Source organism: Abramis brama (assembly GCF_963993115.1).
Source record: "Abramis brama genome assembly, chromosome: 17".
In the NCBI taxonomy this organism is placed as follows: Eukaryota; Metazoa; Chordata; class Actinopteri; order Cypriniformes; family Leuciscidae; genus Abramis; species Abramis brama.
Genome location: NC_139979.1, coordinates 32,248,358 through 32,265,959, shown reverse-complemented (window position 1 = coordinate 32,265,959; position 17,602 = coordinate 32,248,358). Strand labels below are relative to the sequence as shown.

The window sequence follows — 17,602 nt, the reverse complement described above, 5'->3', positions numbered from 1 at the left end:
GAGAGAGCGGCCACTAGGAGTCACTGACACACAGACATACACACACACACACCAAACTCACTGAAACACTCGAATACTGGCACTGCTTTACACAGACATCACATTTACGGCACTCCAATAACACATTCAACAAGAGAGAATGTGAGTTAAAACACCACAATAAGCACACTTAAATAAACTGTGATAAACAAACACGTCACACAGTATCAGCAGCTCTGAACTAACCGTACGTTTAACACAACCAGATACACATACAGTGCAGGACAATAAAGGGCTCTGGAAGGAATTCACATGCATTTACTTTCATTCAAAATGAGTTACAGTAACTGTGACAATGCAAGTTGTATTACTAACAGAATGACTAATAACTAACAGTGATTCCACCGACTAAAAACACCTTTTACAGGTACTCTGAAAGAAAATCACATAATTAAATAGGCCACTCTTAAACATGAAAATGTGTTAATTAGGGATGTCAATTGGCTATATATATATATATATATATATATATATATATATATATATATATATATATATTTAATCATGATTAATCATAGGTAAACACATTCAGTCCTAAATAAAGGAAAGAACGGTGAATAAAAGGCTATTGTGTCATTTGTAAATTGTGTAGATTACACTCAATACATATGAGTTACATTATGTAGAACTACTTCATCTTTACAAGAAAAAAGTCTAAAAGTGCATCAAAAAGCAATGGAAATGTAAATCTGTAATACACTAATAAATATCATACAGATATAATAATTAAAAATACATGTACTGATATCATTAATTATCACAGAATTGCATACTTAGGTTTCCAGTGTTTCTGTAATTATAATTAATATGATTAATTATAAATTTTTTAGTAAAATAATTATTAATTGAACAACTTTCACCCGTGATGAACATATAGCTTCAGTGGTGATAAAATTCCACCATATAATGAATTTTGTTTTTTTGAGTTTGATCTGTAAATGAGTGAACAGTAGCGAGGGCTTTCTCAGATGGTCTCAGCTTCATCAGTCCCGGTCAGCGCTGGAGGTTCGCATCAGTGTTAGCACAGGATGAAACTGTTATAATGTGAAAGCATTCATGAGAAATCGTTCACGAGAATTCATTCGTCAGTCAGAAGACTGAAGCTCAGAGCTGAAGCCTTTCATGCATCTAAATGTGATGCTATAAAACACTTTTCACAATTAGTTAATCTCGATGGCTGTAATATAATAAAAACTTAAGTTTACAAAAAGTGTTCCACATATAATACTTATTTCATATGCAAAGCTGTTACCCAATCAAAACAGTAGGCTTTAAAAAAAAATCATTAGTTAACATGAACTAACAATGAACAAAACTTGTACAGCATTAGTTAATTAACATCTGCAAAGGTTAATAAATGCTGTTCATTGTTAGTTCACGTTAACTAATGTTAAAGAGGAGGATGTGTGTAATGTTGGTGTTTGAGCATGAAAGAGCTCTGCAAAGTCACACAGTTCTTCTCTATATCAGTGTCAGTGCAACGCCTCCATTGTAGTCTTGAGTTTCTTCCCGGAACGAACACGTCACAATATTCCTCATAAATAATTAAATAATTAATAATTAAATAATTAATACGCAGAATAAAGGGGCGGGGCCTGGTTGAGTTAGTTAGTAGTGTGTTAAACTGGCGGTTATGGAAAGGGGCGGGACATTTCCCAAACACACTCGAAGCGCTCGACCAATCACAACACACTGTTCCAGCCGACCAATCAGAGCACAGTGTGCTTTTCAGAAGGAGGGGCTTCAGAGAGAGGAGATTAAACAATCTGTTGTTCATAAACAAAGAATATGGGGAAAATAATGTGTTTTGAACATTCAAGCATGAAAACACATTCTAGTAGAGCCCAAAAACAACATCAAGACTGGGTTAAAAGGGCAAAATATGGCCTCTTTAACAAACAAGAAGTGTTACCAATGTTGTTTAAAAAAAAACATTTATTTTCATTTATCAGTCTTACTGTAAGTCTATGAGGAAACACTTTACAATAACGTTCATTAGTTAACATTAATGTATTAACTAACATGAACTAACAATGAGCAACACATTTGTTACAGTATTTATTAATCTTTGTTAATGTTAGTTAATAGAAATACAGCGGATCATTGTTTGTTCATGTTAGTTCACAGTGCATTAAAGCAGCATTATGCAGCTTAGCTGACTTCTTCGCTGTTTTCTCGCGGGTTTCTCTATAGAGCTCCCCCTACAGCTTCGGAATAGATATTTGACAACAGTCGTTAAAACTCGTTGGCTTGTCCCATCTTCTCCCGCTGGTCATGTGCATTTGTTGTCAAAGAAGCCGGCGGACGCACGGAGCCATGTCCACTGAGGTATGTATGATACACAGAAGGCTAGCATATAAATGTTTATAGTATATGTGTGCAGTGCCGTAAAGCAGTTTGTTACATCGCGAGACCTGATATCACGCGATACTTCCTGACGCTGCGGCCCGCCGGCCCAAAGTTGCAAGGGTGGTTTCTTGTCTCGCAGGCGCTCGAGGGGTGCGAGAAGACCACCATTCAACCCGAAAACAGTCATATAACCATTCCAATGACTCCGAAGCTGTTCGGTTAAGATAAAAAAGTTACTTAGTTCACCTTTAACTAATGTTAACAAATATAATCTTTGATTTTAATAACGTACTAGTAAATGTTGAAATTATTATTAACTAAGATTAATAAATGCTGTAGAAGTATTGTTAATTATTAGTTCATGTTAACTAAGGTAGTTAACTTATAATGAACCTCATTGTCTATGATGCACTGATGCTGCCTATGAGTGTACGTGTGCGGGTGCCGTTTCATTATGTGTTCATCAAGACGCATTACAGTGACATTTTAAAATCCTCGTTGTTGATCTGAAATAGCAGAGACAGATGGTCTTCCATTCTGAGTCTTGCTCTTTCAGCATCTCTCCACAAACACCTGGTGGGACACAGGGAGCGTCTGGATGTTTCCCTTACCTCAGCGGGTTGTGAGGGTCAGTGTATCTGAAATAGTACCAGGAGGAATCCACAAAGGTGTCCATGGTGTCCGTTTCTCTCTCCGCCGGCCCTTTGCACCTGACATCAACAGAAAGGATATTATTATAAGTGCTGGGCTAGTAGAAACAGTTCGTTCTCAAGAAACAATACCATTTGTCCCTCCATGACCTGTTTAATTAACAGAATACTGAACTTGGTCATAGTTTTAGATTTATTTAAAGATGATGTGCATGCTCTTTAAAGCTAAAATACTTTTGCATCTGCTAACATAGGGGCCAGATTTACTAAACAGGGCAAGTTAGCGTGAGAGTTAGCGCAATCCTATAAAAGCACTGATGGGAGTGTAACGTTCTGCTCGTGATCTACTGAAGACGAGCAAATGAAAGAACACAGACTCAGCCGGATCATTTCCATAATGACCAACACAATCCACCAAGATCAGCACACACTAGCGTCTGGTTTAAGACGTGCTTTTTTTGGGCGGTAAATAATGGTGCAAATACCAGTAAAGTGACGAGTGCAAACCTTAGTAAATCACTTTGATCTATGATTAATTTCATTTCATTTATGATTTATGAGCATGAGTCATTTAAATTCTCTCCTCCCATAAATCTTGTGTCTGAAAGGGAAACTCCTACAAATGCATGTGTAATAATATCAGCCACAAAAATAACCCTGTCCACGACTTTTCAGCGCTCATTTTCACTGCGTGTCTTTAGTAAATCCTGACAGAAGTTTTTAACACCAAATGAGGGTTTGCGCTGGAGCTGTTAGTAAATCTGGCCCCAGATCTTCTAGCAGAAGGTAGCCATTTAATTCATTCATGAAAATAAAGCCCTTAAAATAAAGAATAACACAAGTCATTTAAAGGTCGATTTTCCTGAAAAACGTAAAGACTGGCGGTAACAAAACTTTGCTCTGATTGTTTGAGCATCTCGCTCAGCCCGACACAACCTCAAGACCAATGCATTTCACCAAAGTTAGAGAGTGAAATCGTCAAAGTCTTGTTGAACACATGGCTCAGACAGATGTTTACACCAATATATGTTTACATGTGGTGCAGTGAGACAACTTACGATGTCACATTTTGACAGAAAAATGACATCAAACGTTGTTTCATTTGTTAAATGAAACGTGATGTACTATAACAAGACAGACTAAAACCAGGTGATACTACAGTTTATTCAAATTATGACCTATTCTACACTACAGTTCAAAGGTTTGAGGTCCATAAGATTTAAAAAATCAAACAAACAAACAAACAAACAAACAAACAAATAAACAAATCAATCAATCAATCAATCAATCAATCAATCAATCAATCAATCAATCAATCAATCCTTTTATTCATCAAGGATACATTAAATTGACCAAAAGTGACTGCAAAGACATTTATAATGTTACAAAAGATTTCGGTTTAAAATAAATGCTGTTCTTTTGAACTTTCAATTCATCAAATAATCCTGACATAAATAAAAAATATCATGGTTTCCAAATAAGTATTAAGCAGCAAAACGGTTTTCAACTTTGATGACAATCTGAAATGTTTCTTGAGCATCAAATCATCATATTAGAGTGATTTCTGAAGGATCATGTGACACTGAAGACTGGAGTAATGATGCTGAGAATTCAGCTTTGATCACAGGAATACATTACATTTTAAAATCTATTCACATAGAAAAAAGTTTAACTTTATAATAACATTTCACAATATTTACTGTTTTTACTGTATTTCTGATCAAATAAATGCAGCCTTGGTGAATATGAGACTTCAAAAACATTAAAAAAAACATTAAAGTGTATATGATTTCCAAACTTACAGCGACAGAATTGAAATACTGTAGGATCAGGGTAGGTCTCAGATTCACTAATGATAAATAATAAGTACTGAGGTCGTTACCATATATTAATTAGACAAGAATTAGTCGTCTGATTGTATATAAAGAGGACCTATTAGGTTTTTAACGTGCGTAATGTTGCAGTTTGAGCATGAAAAAGCTCTGAGTACTTCTCTATATCAGTGTCAGTGTTTCTGAACTCCTGAAACGTAGTCTTGAGTTTCTTCCGGGAACGAACACGTCACAATATTCCTCATTTTAATAATTTTCTATAAAGGATGTGATTTTTTAGTAAAGCTGTAATGCTGTGGGGTTTCTCAGCTGGCGCTGCCGAACTCCCGAACACAGTCCCGTGTGTTTGTCTCCGTCTCGAACCCAAAGCAAACAGCGCTTTGCAACCCAGGCCATCTGTCACTCAGAAGACAGTCACACTTACTCTAGCGGCTCTCGGCACACTTCATTTCAGCTAATCTTCAGCATCAAACCACACTAATTAATGGCCAAACAAGAGCAGATTCCAGCCCTGCTAAAGTCAATCCAGGAGTGTGTGTCCATCCCTCCCTCCACTCCAGTCGGAGAGATCCGCCTCGTCTCTGATAATCAGAGGATCGTTCAGACAGTCCTGCCTATTATATAATGCCGGCAACGGGAGCCAAGCGCCACATGGTTGCCTAGCAACAGGGCGAAGGTGTACAGGTTAATTCTTTGAAAGCCAGGTGCCATCTGAGAGACGAGCGTCCCACATATGAGCCGTAATGACGAGTGTGTTTATCGCTGATCTACACTAGGAAATCCGGGCTTTATTGATTTATGCTTTTTTTTAAATGCAATTTTACAGTTTTGGTTTGGGTTTGTTTTTCCACTCGAATGGTGGAAGTGTGTGTGTGGCTGGACTGATAATAGACTGAACACAGACTCTCCTGAGAGGAAGACATTAGATGCACACTGACAGGGTACGGCACACATGAGTGAGAAAACCTAAAAGTTGGCATGAAATAAAATTTCAATGTACAGAATCTATTTTCTAAATGCAAGTTATGGATGGTATAGTGGATAGTGATGGATAGTAAAATGCCCCTATTATGTTATTTTAAAGGTTCCTAAATTTGTTTTGGAGTCTCCTACAATAGGTTCATATGCATACAAGGCCAAAAACACTTTCATTTTCTCATAATATACATTCACCTCATTTCACCCCAGTCTGTTGTGATTGGTCTACTCTGCTCTGATTGGTCAGATGACCCAGTCTGTTGTGATTGGTCGACTCTGCTCTGATTGGTCAGATGACCCAGTCTGTTGTGATTGGTCTACTCTGCTCTGATTGGTCAGATGGTCAGTCTGTTGTGATTGGTCTACTCTGCTCTGATTGGTCAGATGGTCAGTCTGTTGTGATTGGTCTACTCTGCTCTGATTGGTCAGATGGTCAGTCTGTTGTGATTGGTCTACTCTGCTCTGATTGGTCAGATGGTCAGTCTGTTGTGATTGGTCTACTCTGCTCTGCTCTGATTGGTCAGATGGTCAGTCTGTTGTGATTGGTCTACTCTGCTCTGATTGGTCAGATGGTCAGTCTGTTCTGATTGGTCTACTCTGCTCTGATTGGTCAGATGACCCAGTCTGTTGTGGTTGGTCTACTCTGCTCTGATTGGTCAGATGGTCAGTCTGTTGTGGTTGGTCTACTCTGCTCTGATTGGTCAGATGGTCAGTCTGTTGTGGTTGGTCTACTCTGCTCTGATTGGTCAGATGGTCAGTCTGTTGTGGTTGGTCTACTCTGCTCTGATTGGTCAGATGGTCAGTCTGTTGTGATTGGTCTACTCTGCTTTCACGGCATGTTGCAATTATCGCAATTAAGAGATGGCAACCCGTGACATTCTACCAGAAGCTGTTCATATCTTCAGACTCGGATTTATGCATTTCTATGTCAACAATATCAACGCTGAAATTAATCTACAGCAGTCGGGTGGTACAAGAGCTCTGTAAGCTGTTTACATTATTATTGTAATGTTATGTGCTTTGAGCTTTGAGACATGAGGTAATTTAACGGCGTCTCTTGTGACGCTTATGCTGTGAGCGTTCATGTGTTTTGGAGGAGGCGTGGCTTTGTAGACATGTTTCGTGTGACCCACAACAATCATTCAAACATTTAATCAGCACCAAAATCCGGCTGTGAGAGCTTACTCTGTTTTTTTATCCTCAGATTTCAATTAAACTTCTAACAACGAAGCCACAGACAATATCACAGCTCAGGAAATTACTTCTGTTTTCCTCAAGGACGAGGCAGATAAGCACCATCTCTCTCTTTATCTTGTTTCCGTCTCTTTCTGTCTCTCTGCAGCCGCTTCACTGAATGTAGGTGATCATTTAAAGAACTGAGGTGATTTTCATCGAGGTCTCAACAGATAAGAGATGATCCGGTCTCCTCGTCAGCAGTGCTCACTGACAAAAACTTTAACCGTCTGAATCAAATACTGTAATTAGTTACTATAAATATATGTGCAGAATGGACACAAACAGATTTCAGACAAATTGAATGAAATTTGAAAAGACTGGACTAATGCCAGAAGATCTTAGAATGTTTTAAAATCTAGTATTCAACAAAGATATATATATATATATATATATATATATATATATATATATATAGACTTAGTTTCCACTGTTATGCCAATGATACTCAGTTATACATTTCAATCACGACCAGATGAAATCTCTAAATTATTCAAGTTGGCAGAGTGTGAGAAATAAAATATTGGATGACCAATCATTTTCATCTATTAAATTCAAATAAGACTGAGGTAAAAGTAAAAGACCTGGATGTTATATTTGACAGCAACTTGTCTTTTGAAAATCATAATTCATTTGTTACAAAAAAAGTCTTCTTCCACCTCAGAAATATCACTAAGCTACGGATCATGCCATCAGTTTCTGATGCAGAAAAGTTAGTTCATGCATTTATGACCTCTAGACCAGATTACTGTAACGCATTACAAGCTGGTTGTCCTGCATCCTCAATAAACAAGCTACAGTTAGTCCAAAATACAGCTGCTAGAGTTCTTACTAGGTCAAAAAATATGATCATATAACCCCAATTTTATTATCTCTACACTGGTTACCTATTAAGTTCAGTATCGATTACAAAGTATTGCTACTGATCTATAAGGCCCTAAATGGTTTAGCTCCTGTGTATTTAACCGATCTTCTATCGCCTTACAATCCATCACGCTCTTTAACATTAGAACCGCAACAGGGTTAAATTTACCCATGGCTGTTTATCAAATTTACATTACAGATTTTCAATAAAATACCCACGTCTCCCAGTCATTGACTTTTACTAATATTGTGTTATTTACAATCCCCTGTTGTTAAAAAATTGTAAAAAAAAAAAAAAAAACAGATTAAAAAAGGGGCATTTATACCCAAAACCACCAGCAGGGAAAATGTTACCTATATAATGCCTTTATTTTTGTGCTGTGTTTGAAGAATGTGTAGGCTTACTGTAAACAGTCACACAACACACGTTAAAATAAAGTTTTAAGCCTACTCATAAATGTTCAGACTTTGGATTAATTATTAATTTTGGTTTTGCAATTTTCTATCGTTTATTTATTCAAATCTGTCCGTTTCCTGAAAAAAATTATAATAATTCTGATATATGATGTAATGAATATATATATATATATATTTTTTTATGATTACCCCAAGTTTACTGGTGTTCTCTTATTCAAATTATAAATTATATAACTAAACGAAATAATTATTAATTAGGTGAATTTGTTGTTGCATCATACATCATATGCAGTGCGTGAATTATTATTGCTCATTATTGTCTATTTAGGGTATTTTAGTGATTAATGACATTTTATTATAATATTACACAACACAAATATGTATTTATTTCCTTCTAATTCTCATTGTTATTGCAGGCTGGTTTAGCCTATGTTCACCATTAAGAATAGTGATTAGTGTAGCCTGCTTAAAATAGGCTTCATAGAGACAGGAACTAAACAAAGCGTTACTGGCAGACTGGGAAGAGATGAGCCGCAACAATGGAGAATAATGTGTTTTGAACATTCAAGCATGAAAACCTGTTCTAGTAGAGCCTTTGAAAAAGGGCAAGATTTAACTAAATTAAGAGAACTAAACTAAGTCCTTTAAATCTCAAAGAGTTGCTTCTTTAAGCTTTTAAATGAATAAAAATGGTTGCTAAAAACACAGATTCATGTCCACAACTTTATCTTACACACTGCAGCTCCTGCCCTAATTTCTACAGCTGTTGCAATATTTCAACAGTGGCTGGGACACAGCTTGTGACTCCTTCAACTATTGTTCCCTTTATTTCAAGTTGTTTATGAATTGATTTCAATCACCTCTTTGAATTTCTAAAGATAACCTATAGGCCACAGAGAAGAACAGAACATCCCTTACACAGAAGCTTGGTCCATAATTCATAAGGGCTCAGAACCTTGATTCTGTTCTGTACGTGTCCTTATAAATATACAGTTTTTGCACAGTATTCATTGTTTAACTTTACCATTTGTAATAAGACCATTGTTTTTTTAAATTAGCTAACAGCATTAGGCGTACTTCACAGGCTGGCAAAACCACACCTGACAGCCAAAGTTGATAATAAGTACAAATAAAAGTCTAATATATTCCCTCTATTAAACTTAAATTAAAAAATAACATTTCTGTCATAAAACCAATGTAGCAGTAAACACCACAAGCACTCAGGATCGATTATGTTAATGATGTTTCGGTGTTATATCCTCTAATATTTTTATCTTTATTTTTTATGTAACGCATGCTTCATTCAAGCCCTTTCCGTTGCTTCTCTCTCCCGCTGAAGATGCTAAAGCGCCACAAGAGCTGCTGATGTAGCGGTTATTTTAAAAACAGTCGCAGAAACATGGTGAAAAACCATGGGAGTTGTACCTAAGTCTTTTAAACATGCAGCACTGGAACCAGTTATCAAGAAATCTAGATCTGGATTCATCAGTCTTTGCTCATTTTAGACCCATCTCGAAACTTCAGTTTCTTTCCAAACTACTGGAGAAGGTCGTATTTGGACAATTTAATTCATTTCTAGATCTACATGGTACTCATGAAGTGTTTCAGTCTGGTTTTAAATCCCTATATAGTACAGAAACTGCACTGTTGAAGGTTTTTAATGACTTGTTACTTGCTACTGACTCGGGACTGTGCGATTTTAATTTTACTAGACCTTTCGGCTGCATTTGATACTGTAGACCATAAGATATTAATTACACACAACAATATGTTGGTATTAAGGGTACTGCGTTGGCATGGTTTAGATCCTATTTGTCTGAAAGAACTTTCTCAGTTTGTTTTGGAGACTTTACCTCTTCAATGGCTTCTTTCAGGTGTGGGGTCCCCCAGGGCTCCGTTTTGGGGCCTATTTTGTTCTCCCTGTATATGCTCCCCTTATGACATATTTTTAGGAAATTTGGTATTTCTTTTCACTGTTATGCAGACGATACACAAATGTATCTGCCTTTGAAACAAAAGATACTCGCACTTTAGCACCTCTATTGCAGTGACTTGAGAAAATTAAAGCCTGGATGGCACTACATTTCCTTAGCTTTAATGAAAATTAAACTGTTGGTTCTGATCTACTTCCTAAAGGAAATAAGCCTTTCATTTATTTGTTATTGTTTAGTTCAACTTGATGAGTCACAACACAATGTGATGTATTCATTTCTGTGTTCTACAGAACATAAGCTACATACAAATAATTCTGAAGTTATAACTACACGACACAGAAAGTGCTTTGAGTTGTTGTTACTCAATAAAAGAGTTAAGTAATTCGGCAGCTGACTTTTTTTAATACTGCAATCACTTTGTACACTGAAAAAAATGATTCATTGACTAGTTGAATTTACTAAAAAAAATGATGTTAATTGGATCCACATAATTGATTTTAGCTACATTTAAACAAATGCATTACGTTGAACTAAGTTCAGCTTAATGCATTTGTTTAAATGTAGCTAAAATCAATTGTGTGGAACCACTTACGATAATTTTTTTTAGTAAATTCAATGATTTCAGTAAATTCATTGAATTTACTAAATGTTTTTATCGTAAGTGGTTCCACACAATTGATTTTAGCTACATTTTAACAAATGCATTACGCTGAACTTAGTTCAACGTAATGCATTTGTTTAAATGTAGCTAAAATTAATTATGTGGAACCAATTAACATAATTTTTTTTAGCAAATTCAACTAAGTCAATGAATCATTTTTTTCATAGTGTATTTTCGTTTACTGTTGTGAAATGGAAAATCAATAAATCGCTAATCGAGAATCGTTAATAATCGAAAATCTACTGTAATCGAATCGGGACTTCAATAATCGTAATCGAATCGAATCGGGAAATCAGACAGATTAACCACCCCTACTCTATATAGGTATTAGTCAGGCCTCTCCTTTCAGACCGCAGATGGTCCAGAATGCGGTAGCTCGCCTGTTGACAGGCACACGAAAGCGGGAACACATTACCCCTGTTCTCGCCTCTCTTCACTGGTTACCTGTCCATTTCAGGATTCATTGTAAGATTTTGGTGTTTGTTTTTAAATCTCTAAATGGTTTAGCACCTTAATATCTTTCTGACCTGATCAAGCTGTATGCTCCACTAAGAGCACTTAGGTCCGCTGACCATTTGCTTTTAGTTGTCCCACGGGTAACGTTGAAGAGCAGGGGGGACCGAGCATTTGCAGTGGCGGCCCCGAAGCTCTGGAATAGTTTGCCCCTCTACATTAGACAGGTTGAAATTTGAAATTACTAGTTAACTTTAAATTATGGTCATGATGAGAGCAATTATTTTGATTATTATATACGTTGTTTGTTTCTTTTTAGTAGATACTTATTAATATATATATATATATATACACACAAGACTTGAGCCCTGAACCCCCATATAGTATATTTTCTGTCACATGGCCTTTTACACATCTAAATGTAAAAATAAGCATGATAAATAGCCTGATTAAACATTTGATTTTACCTTTAGTTTTAATATTCATATCCAATTGGGCTCAGCTGATGAAATATTCATTTTTATAAATTCTAAGAAACCACTGTTTAGGATTTTTTTTTTTTTTTTACAAAGTACAACTGCTGCACAGATGGAAATACATATAACGATTCCCAAAAAGTATTGTTCGGATCTCTGCTGGGAAGGAAAAACCTCTTGGAATTTTAACTGATTAATTGGATCCTGCATGAGTTCTTAAAGTGACGGCAGCCTAATAAACCTGCTGCAGTTGGTTTCATTAACATTAATCAAAGAACAAAAAAAAGAAAAAAAGAAAATCACTCCCTGATCTTGACTGGATAACTTTTGTAAACTTAAGGATTAATCTATATTTTATTTATAAAAAAAAACACAACTATGCAGTAGGGATGTCCTGAGCCGATCTCAAGGATTGGTATCGGGATCGTTTAAGCATTTTTTTAACCGATCGTATCGGCTATCCTAAGCCCGATCCTTTATTTTACGTCAGCTGTCATGCAGGTTTGGTGCAGGTAGCAGTATGCACCTTCAAGTGGGTTTGCCAACCGCCAGTAAGAGGGAAACAATAAGGTCTGTTCTAGCGCGCCACACACGCATGTTCAAGCTTCCGTGTTTAGTATATTTTAGACAGATTTCTGAGAGGAATCACAGCCTTCTGATTGTCTGAGACGTCTTTGCCATAACATGTTGCCATGGGTTGTGTCTTGGTTCGGCATTCTGATACCGCGAGCTTCATGCTTTGTAACCTTATCTCCACTTTTCTTTCTTTTTTTTTGCGCAATTAATCTGCTTATTGTACATATAAAATACAAGAATTTTATATCAGTAGTACCATATTTATAATTGAGAACACAGTCTGTTTACAATGTCTACCATTGTAATAGATGTTTATATCTACTAATGTCTTATATACAGTATATATATCGAGCCCCTGCCCCTCGGGAACTGTATTAGCATCCCTGTATACATTGGATTGATTTTAATATCTTTAAATGAAGGCTATTAAATACAAGTATTGGATCAAGACTGGTATCAGATACTCAATATTCAATGACTCAGATTGGATCCGGGGCACAAAAAACTTGATCGGGACATCCCTACTATTGTCACGATGTGGCTGTAATGAGCGCATGAAGACAAAGAGTACAAAATAAACTTTTAATAAATCCAACAGGAATACTAGGGAAAACTCAGGAGCTAGAATCAACAACCACATACAACACGGACGATACAGGACAAATGAACTAGGGAAAATAGGGGCTTAAATACATACAGGGATAATTCATGCAAGTTAAAAAAACAAAACCCAAAACGTTTTTTTTTTTTTTTTTTTTGAGATATTTGTGTTAAAGCCATAGTAAAAATGTTAGTTCCTTAGGCTAAGGAATTTTCATTTTTGTTCATTGAAATCAGCTGCAACAAATCGTTTCACGAAAAGACAGAATAAATATTTTTGATATATAAATGTTTGACTAATTGTTTTTACCTTACTGGAATTGAAACTGGGAATCGATAAGCAGATTCGGAATCGCTAAAATGAAAATAATACTCATACCCTTGCTGTAGGGGGTTCGGGAGCATAACTGGAGCATAACTGGAGCATAACTGGTGCATAACTGGTGCATAACTGGTGCATAACTGGTGCATAACTGGAGCATAACTGGTGCATAACTGGAGCATAACTGGTGCATAACTGGAGCATAACTGGAGCATAACTGGTGCATAACTGGTGCATAACTGGTGCATAACTGGAGCATAACTGGAGCATAACTGGTGCATAACTGGTGCATAACTGGTGCATAACTGGAGCATAACTGGTGCATAACTGGTGCATAACTGGTGCATAACTGGTGCATAACTGGAGCATAACTGGTGCATAACTGGTGCATAACTGGAGCATAACTGGAGCATAACTGGTGCATAACTACTGCCCGCCATGTTCCCAAATGCACGCTAAACTCTCAGCACATGCAGAGTTCACTGCATTCATTCACTGTGAACTGAGCCGTTCTGAGACGTGGTAAACACCGTATCACCAGCTGACTGCATGAGCAAAGTGCACACTTCCTCTGTTGCCCCTCTTTTTTAAAACAATAATTACAAAAATCCCAATTTTAAATCTGCCACCCTGCTTTCTGAATATTGCCATCGGCCACTAAAAAAAAAGAAAAATAGTCGACCTCTCCTGAACCACATTTCTGTGTGTGTGTATTTTACAAATGCATGAACTGAGGCAGCTAAAACATGTTCGTCTGTCCATTCATGTGACCATCTGACAAAGGGTTTTTGTATAAATGTCATCAGCTTTCAGCAGCTCTGCCGGCATTACCTACTCCATGGTCAGAGAGGGTCTATTAATACCCTTCACAGTGAGGAGGTGCTATCTGAGCGCACATCTGCAACACCTCCATGACTCAGTGGTAATGATCCCTGTAGTCTCCAGGGGACGAGAGCTCCCAGAAACAAGACACTTCAGTCTGGCTGAGTCTTTTGATGATATCTGAGACAATGAGTTCTGGTCCAATCTGCCATTATTTCACATGACAGAGTGGGAGTACAAAGATTCAGATAATGGAAGAAAATTATTCCACTTATATTACAATTCCACCAGATGAATCTCTTATCAAACACTTTTTATTTTCCATTTTCTAAGAGTTCAATTTATAATCTCAAAGATACCACTGTCTGACCTCTAAATGTGAGAAGACATTTCCTCCAAGTAATTAGTGCTCCTGCTCCAGGTTGAGCCTTGGTGCACATATGGGGGACGCAGGTTCAAATTCAACTATGCTCCTATGTACACTTCTTTTACCCTCCCCCTCTCTCTACTTTTAAGTTCACTGACCTTTCTGTCTCTATCAAATCAAATGGCAATAAATCAAAGCAAAACAAAACCCCACAATGAAATAAAAAGAAAACAAACCTCCATGGCAGTGACTCAGCTAGCACATGACCTTCCATAATATTAGATTTATATATAATAAATAAATTATATATATATATATATATATATATATATATATATATATATATATATATATATATATATATATATATATATATATATAAAATAAAAACCAAATCTCAATGGCTGGAGTATGACTTTACATTATATATTATATATTATAATAGTATTTCTTTATAATACAATATAATATAAATATTCAATATTAAATAATATCCAAAATTCAATGTTCAATATAAATATAAACAAAATAAAAAAATACAATCAAAACAATCAAAAAATTTGTGCGAGTCACAAATAGAGTGTAAGTCTGTGGGAAACACTGTTCTATATGTAATTATAATAATATGTATTAATAATATACAGTACCAGTCAAAAGTTTGGAAACAGTACTATTTTTAATGTTTTTGAAATAAGTCTCTTATGCTCATCAAGCCTGCAGTTAAAAAAACAAAAAACTAAAAAAAACAGTAATATTATGAAATATTATTACACTTTAAAATAATGGTTCTCTTTTTTAATATACTTTAAAATGTAATTTATTTTTGTGATGCAAAGCTGAATTTTCATCAGCAAGTACTCCAGTCTTTGGTGTCTTATGATCCTTCAGAAATCATTCTAATATGCTGATTTATGATCAATGATGGAAACAGTTGTGCTGCTTAATATTTTTTTTTGGAATACTTTTTTCAGGATTCATTGATGAGTAAAACGTTAACAGCATTTATTCATAAAAACAGCATTTATTCAAAATAAAAACATTTCTAACAATATAAATCGTTACCATCACCTTTTATCAATTTAACGCATTCTTGTTGAATTAAAGTACTAATTTCTTTAAAAAAAATAGTTATTGTTCCCAAACTTTTGAACGGTAGTGTATATTGTTACAAAAGATTTCTATTCTAAATAAATACAGTTCTTTTTAACTTTTTATTCATCAAATAATCCTGAAAAAAGTATCTCAGGTTATAAAAAAAATATTAAGCAGCACAACTGTTTCCATCATTGATCATAAATCAGCATATTAGAATGATTTCTGAAGGATCACAAGACACCAAAGACTGGAGTACTTGCTAATGAAAATTCAGCTTTGCATCACAAAAATAAATTGCATTTTAAAGTATATTAAAAAAGAGAACCATTATTTTAAATTGTAATAATATTTCATAATATTACTGGGTTTTTTTTTTTTTTTTAACTGCAGGCTTGATGAGCATAAGAGACTTCTTTCAAAAACATTAAAAATAGTACTGTTTCCAAACTTTTGACTGGTACTGTATATATAAAAAATATTGTAGAAATGTAAAAATACTGTAACCAAACAAAACAAAAAACAAAGCAAAGCAAAACAAAATTTAAAAATAAAAACAAAACAAAAGCCCCATGGCAGTGGCTCAGCTGGTGTATGACTTTATATAATATGTGAATATAATAATATTTCTTTATAATATAAATATTTTAACAAAACAATATTATATTATAAAAAAATATTATATAAATATTTGATAACACTTACAGGTACTTTTGAAAGGCCGTCATAAGAGAAAGATTTTTTCTTGACTCAATCCATTGCACTTACCTCGGACACTGGCATCTCAGCCAATCCTGTGCTGTCTTTAAGGGCGACACCCCTTTCCCTGTGAGGGAAGGTACTTTAGGCAGGACGACCGGCAGGTCCTCCGCTGGAACAGCCACGGGCCCGCAGGAGCTGCAGTGCACTATGGGAATGGGTGTGCCCCAGTAGCGCTGCCTTGAGATTAGCCAATCACGTAATTTTGTACTAGTGAGGTATCCACCAACGTTCTTCTCCCGAGCTTTCTGGGTAACCGAGTTAAAAGCTTCTTCCCGGCTTTGACCTGTAAACTACAGCAGAAGAGATCATCAGTTGTAACCAGTTAACTGGAACCGTCTGCCCTCGTGTTAAACCGTGATGGTGAGTTTACCTCATCTGAGTTCATTAGAGTCTGTGATCCATCTTCTTCTGTCTTCAGAACGGAGTTCCAGCTCAAACCCAGAGACTGAGCCAACCTCTCATCCTCCTCACTGCTATCTGGGATGCCTGTTATATAAAGTATAAAAGAGTTGCATTTATTTTCCTGCTATGCCCTTTTAAGAAGTCTTGATTTTGTTTTTTGGGGTGTACTAGAATATGATTTCATGCTTGATTGTTCAAAAAACACATTATGTTTCACATATTTTACATTATTAAAGCACCTCTCCCCAGTGGCCTGAACGCGCCGTTTATTTCCTGTTTCGATGAAGCCCCTCCTTCCGAAATATGAAATGTGCTGTGATTGGTTAGCTGGCCCAGTGTGTTGTGATTGGCAGTGCCTAGCGTGTGTTCGCCCCTTCATAACCGAGAGTTTCATCTACTCGGATGTAAATATTAAGGCTGGTGTCGATTTCAAACCAATTCAAGCCTGATTCAGACCCTGACAATGTTAACAAACAAGAGGATTGTGCTGAACAGATTTCATGAACGGATTTTGCAAGCACGGATTTCACAGGACGTTTCAGAGCGGTGTTTGTTTTTTTGTAATTTTCTTATACATTTTATATACAAAGTTATACACCATTTATTCATGATATTTGTCAGAAAATTGGTAATACAAACAGTAATCAATCACAAAATGATGGTTAATTTTCCTAAGAGGTGGTGAACAGTCTTACAAAAGCAAGAGCTTACAAAAGCTGCAGTAAACACTATATCACCACTAATGTTAGCTAGCAGGCGAGCGGAGGCAAACA

At 36.0% G+C, this 17,602-nt stretch overlaps 1 protein-coding gene across 1 annotated transcript in view; it reads right to left on the bottom strand.

Moving 5' to 3' along the window:
- Positions 1-17,602, bottom strand: part of lars2 (leucyl-tRNA synthetase 2, mitochondrial) — a 102,640-nt gene that overhangs the window by 26,894 nt on the left and 58,144 nt on the right. Inside the window, exons 11-13 of the mRNA XM_084088601.1 lie at positions 16,798-16,913; positions 16,434-16,717; positions 3,000-3,098 (exon numbers count right to left, since the gene is read on the bottom strand). Of these exons, the coding sequence (XP_083944727.1) occupies positions 3,000-3,098; positions 16,434-16,717; positions 16,798-16,913 (499 nt within the window). The remainder of the gene's footprint in view (positions 1-2,999; positions 3,099-16,433; positions 16,718-16,797; positions 16,914-17,602) is intronic.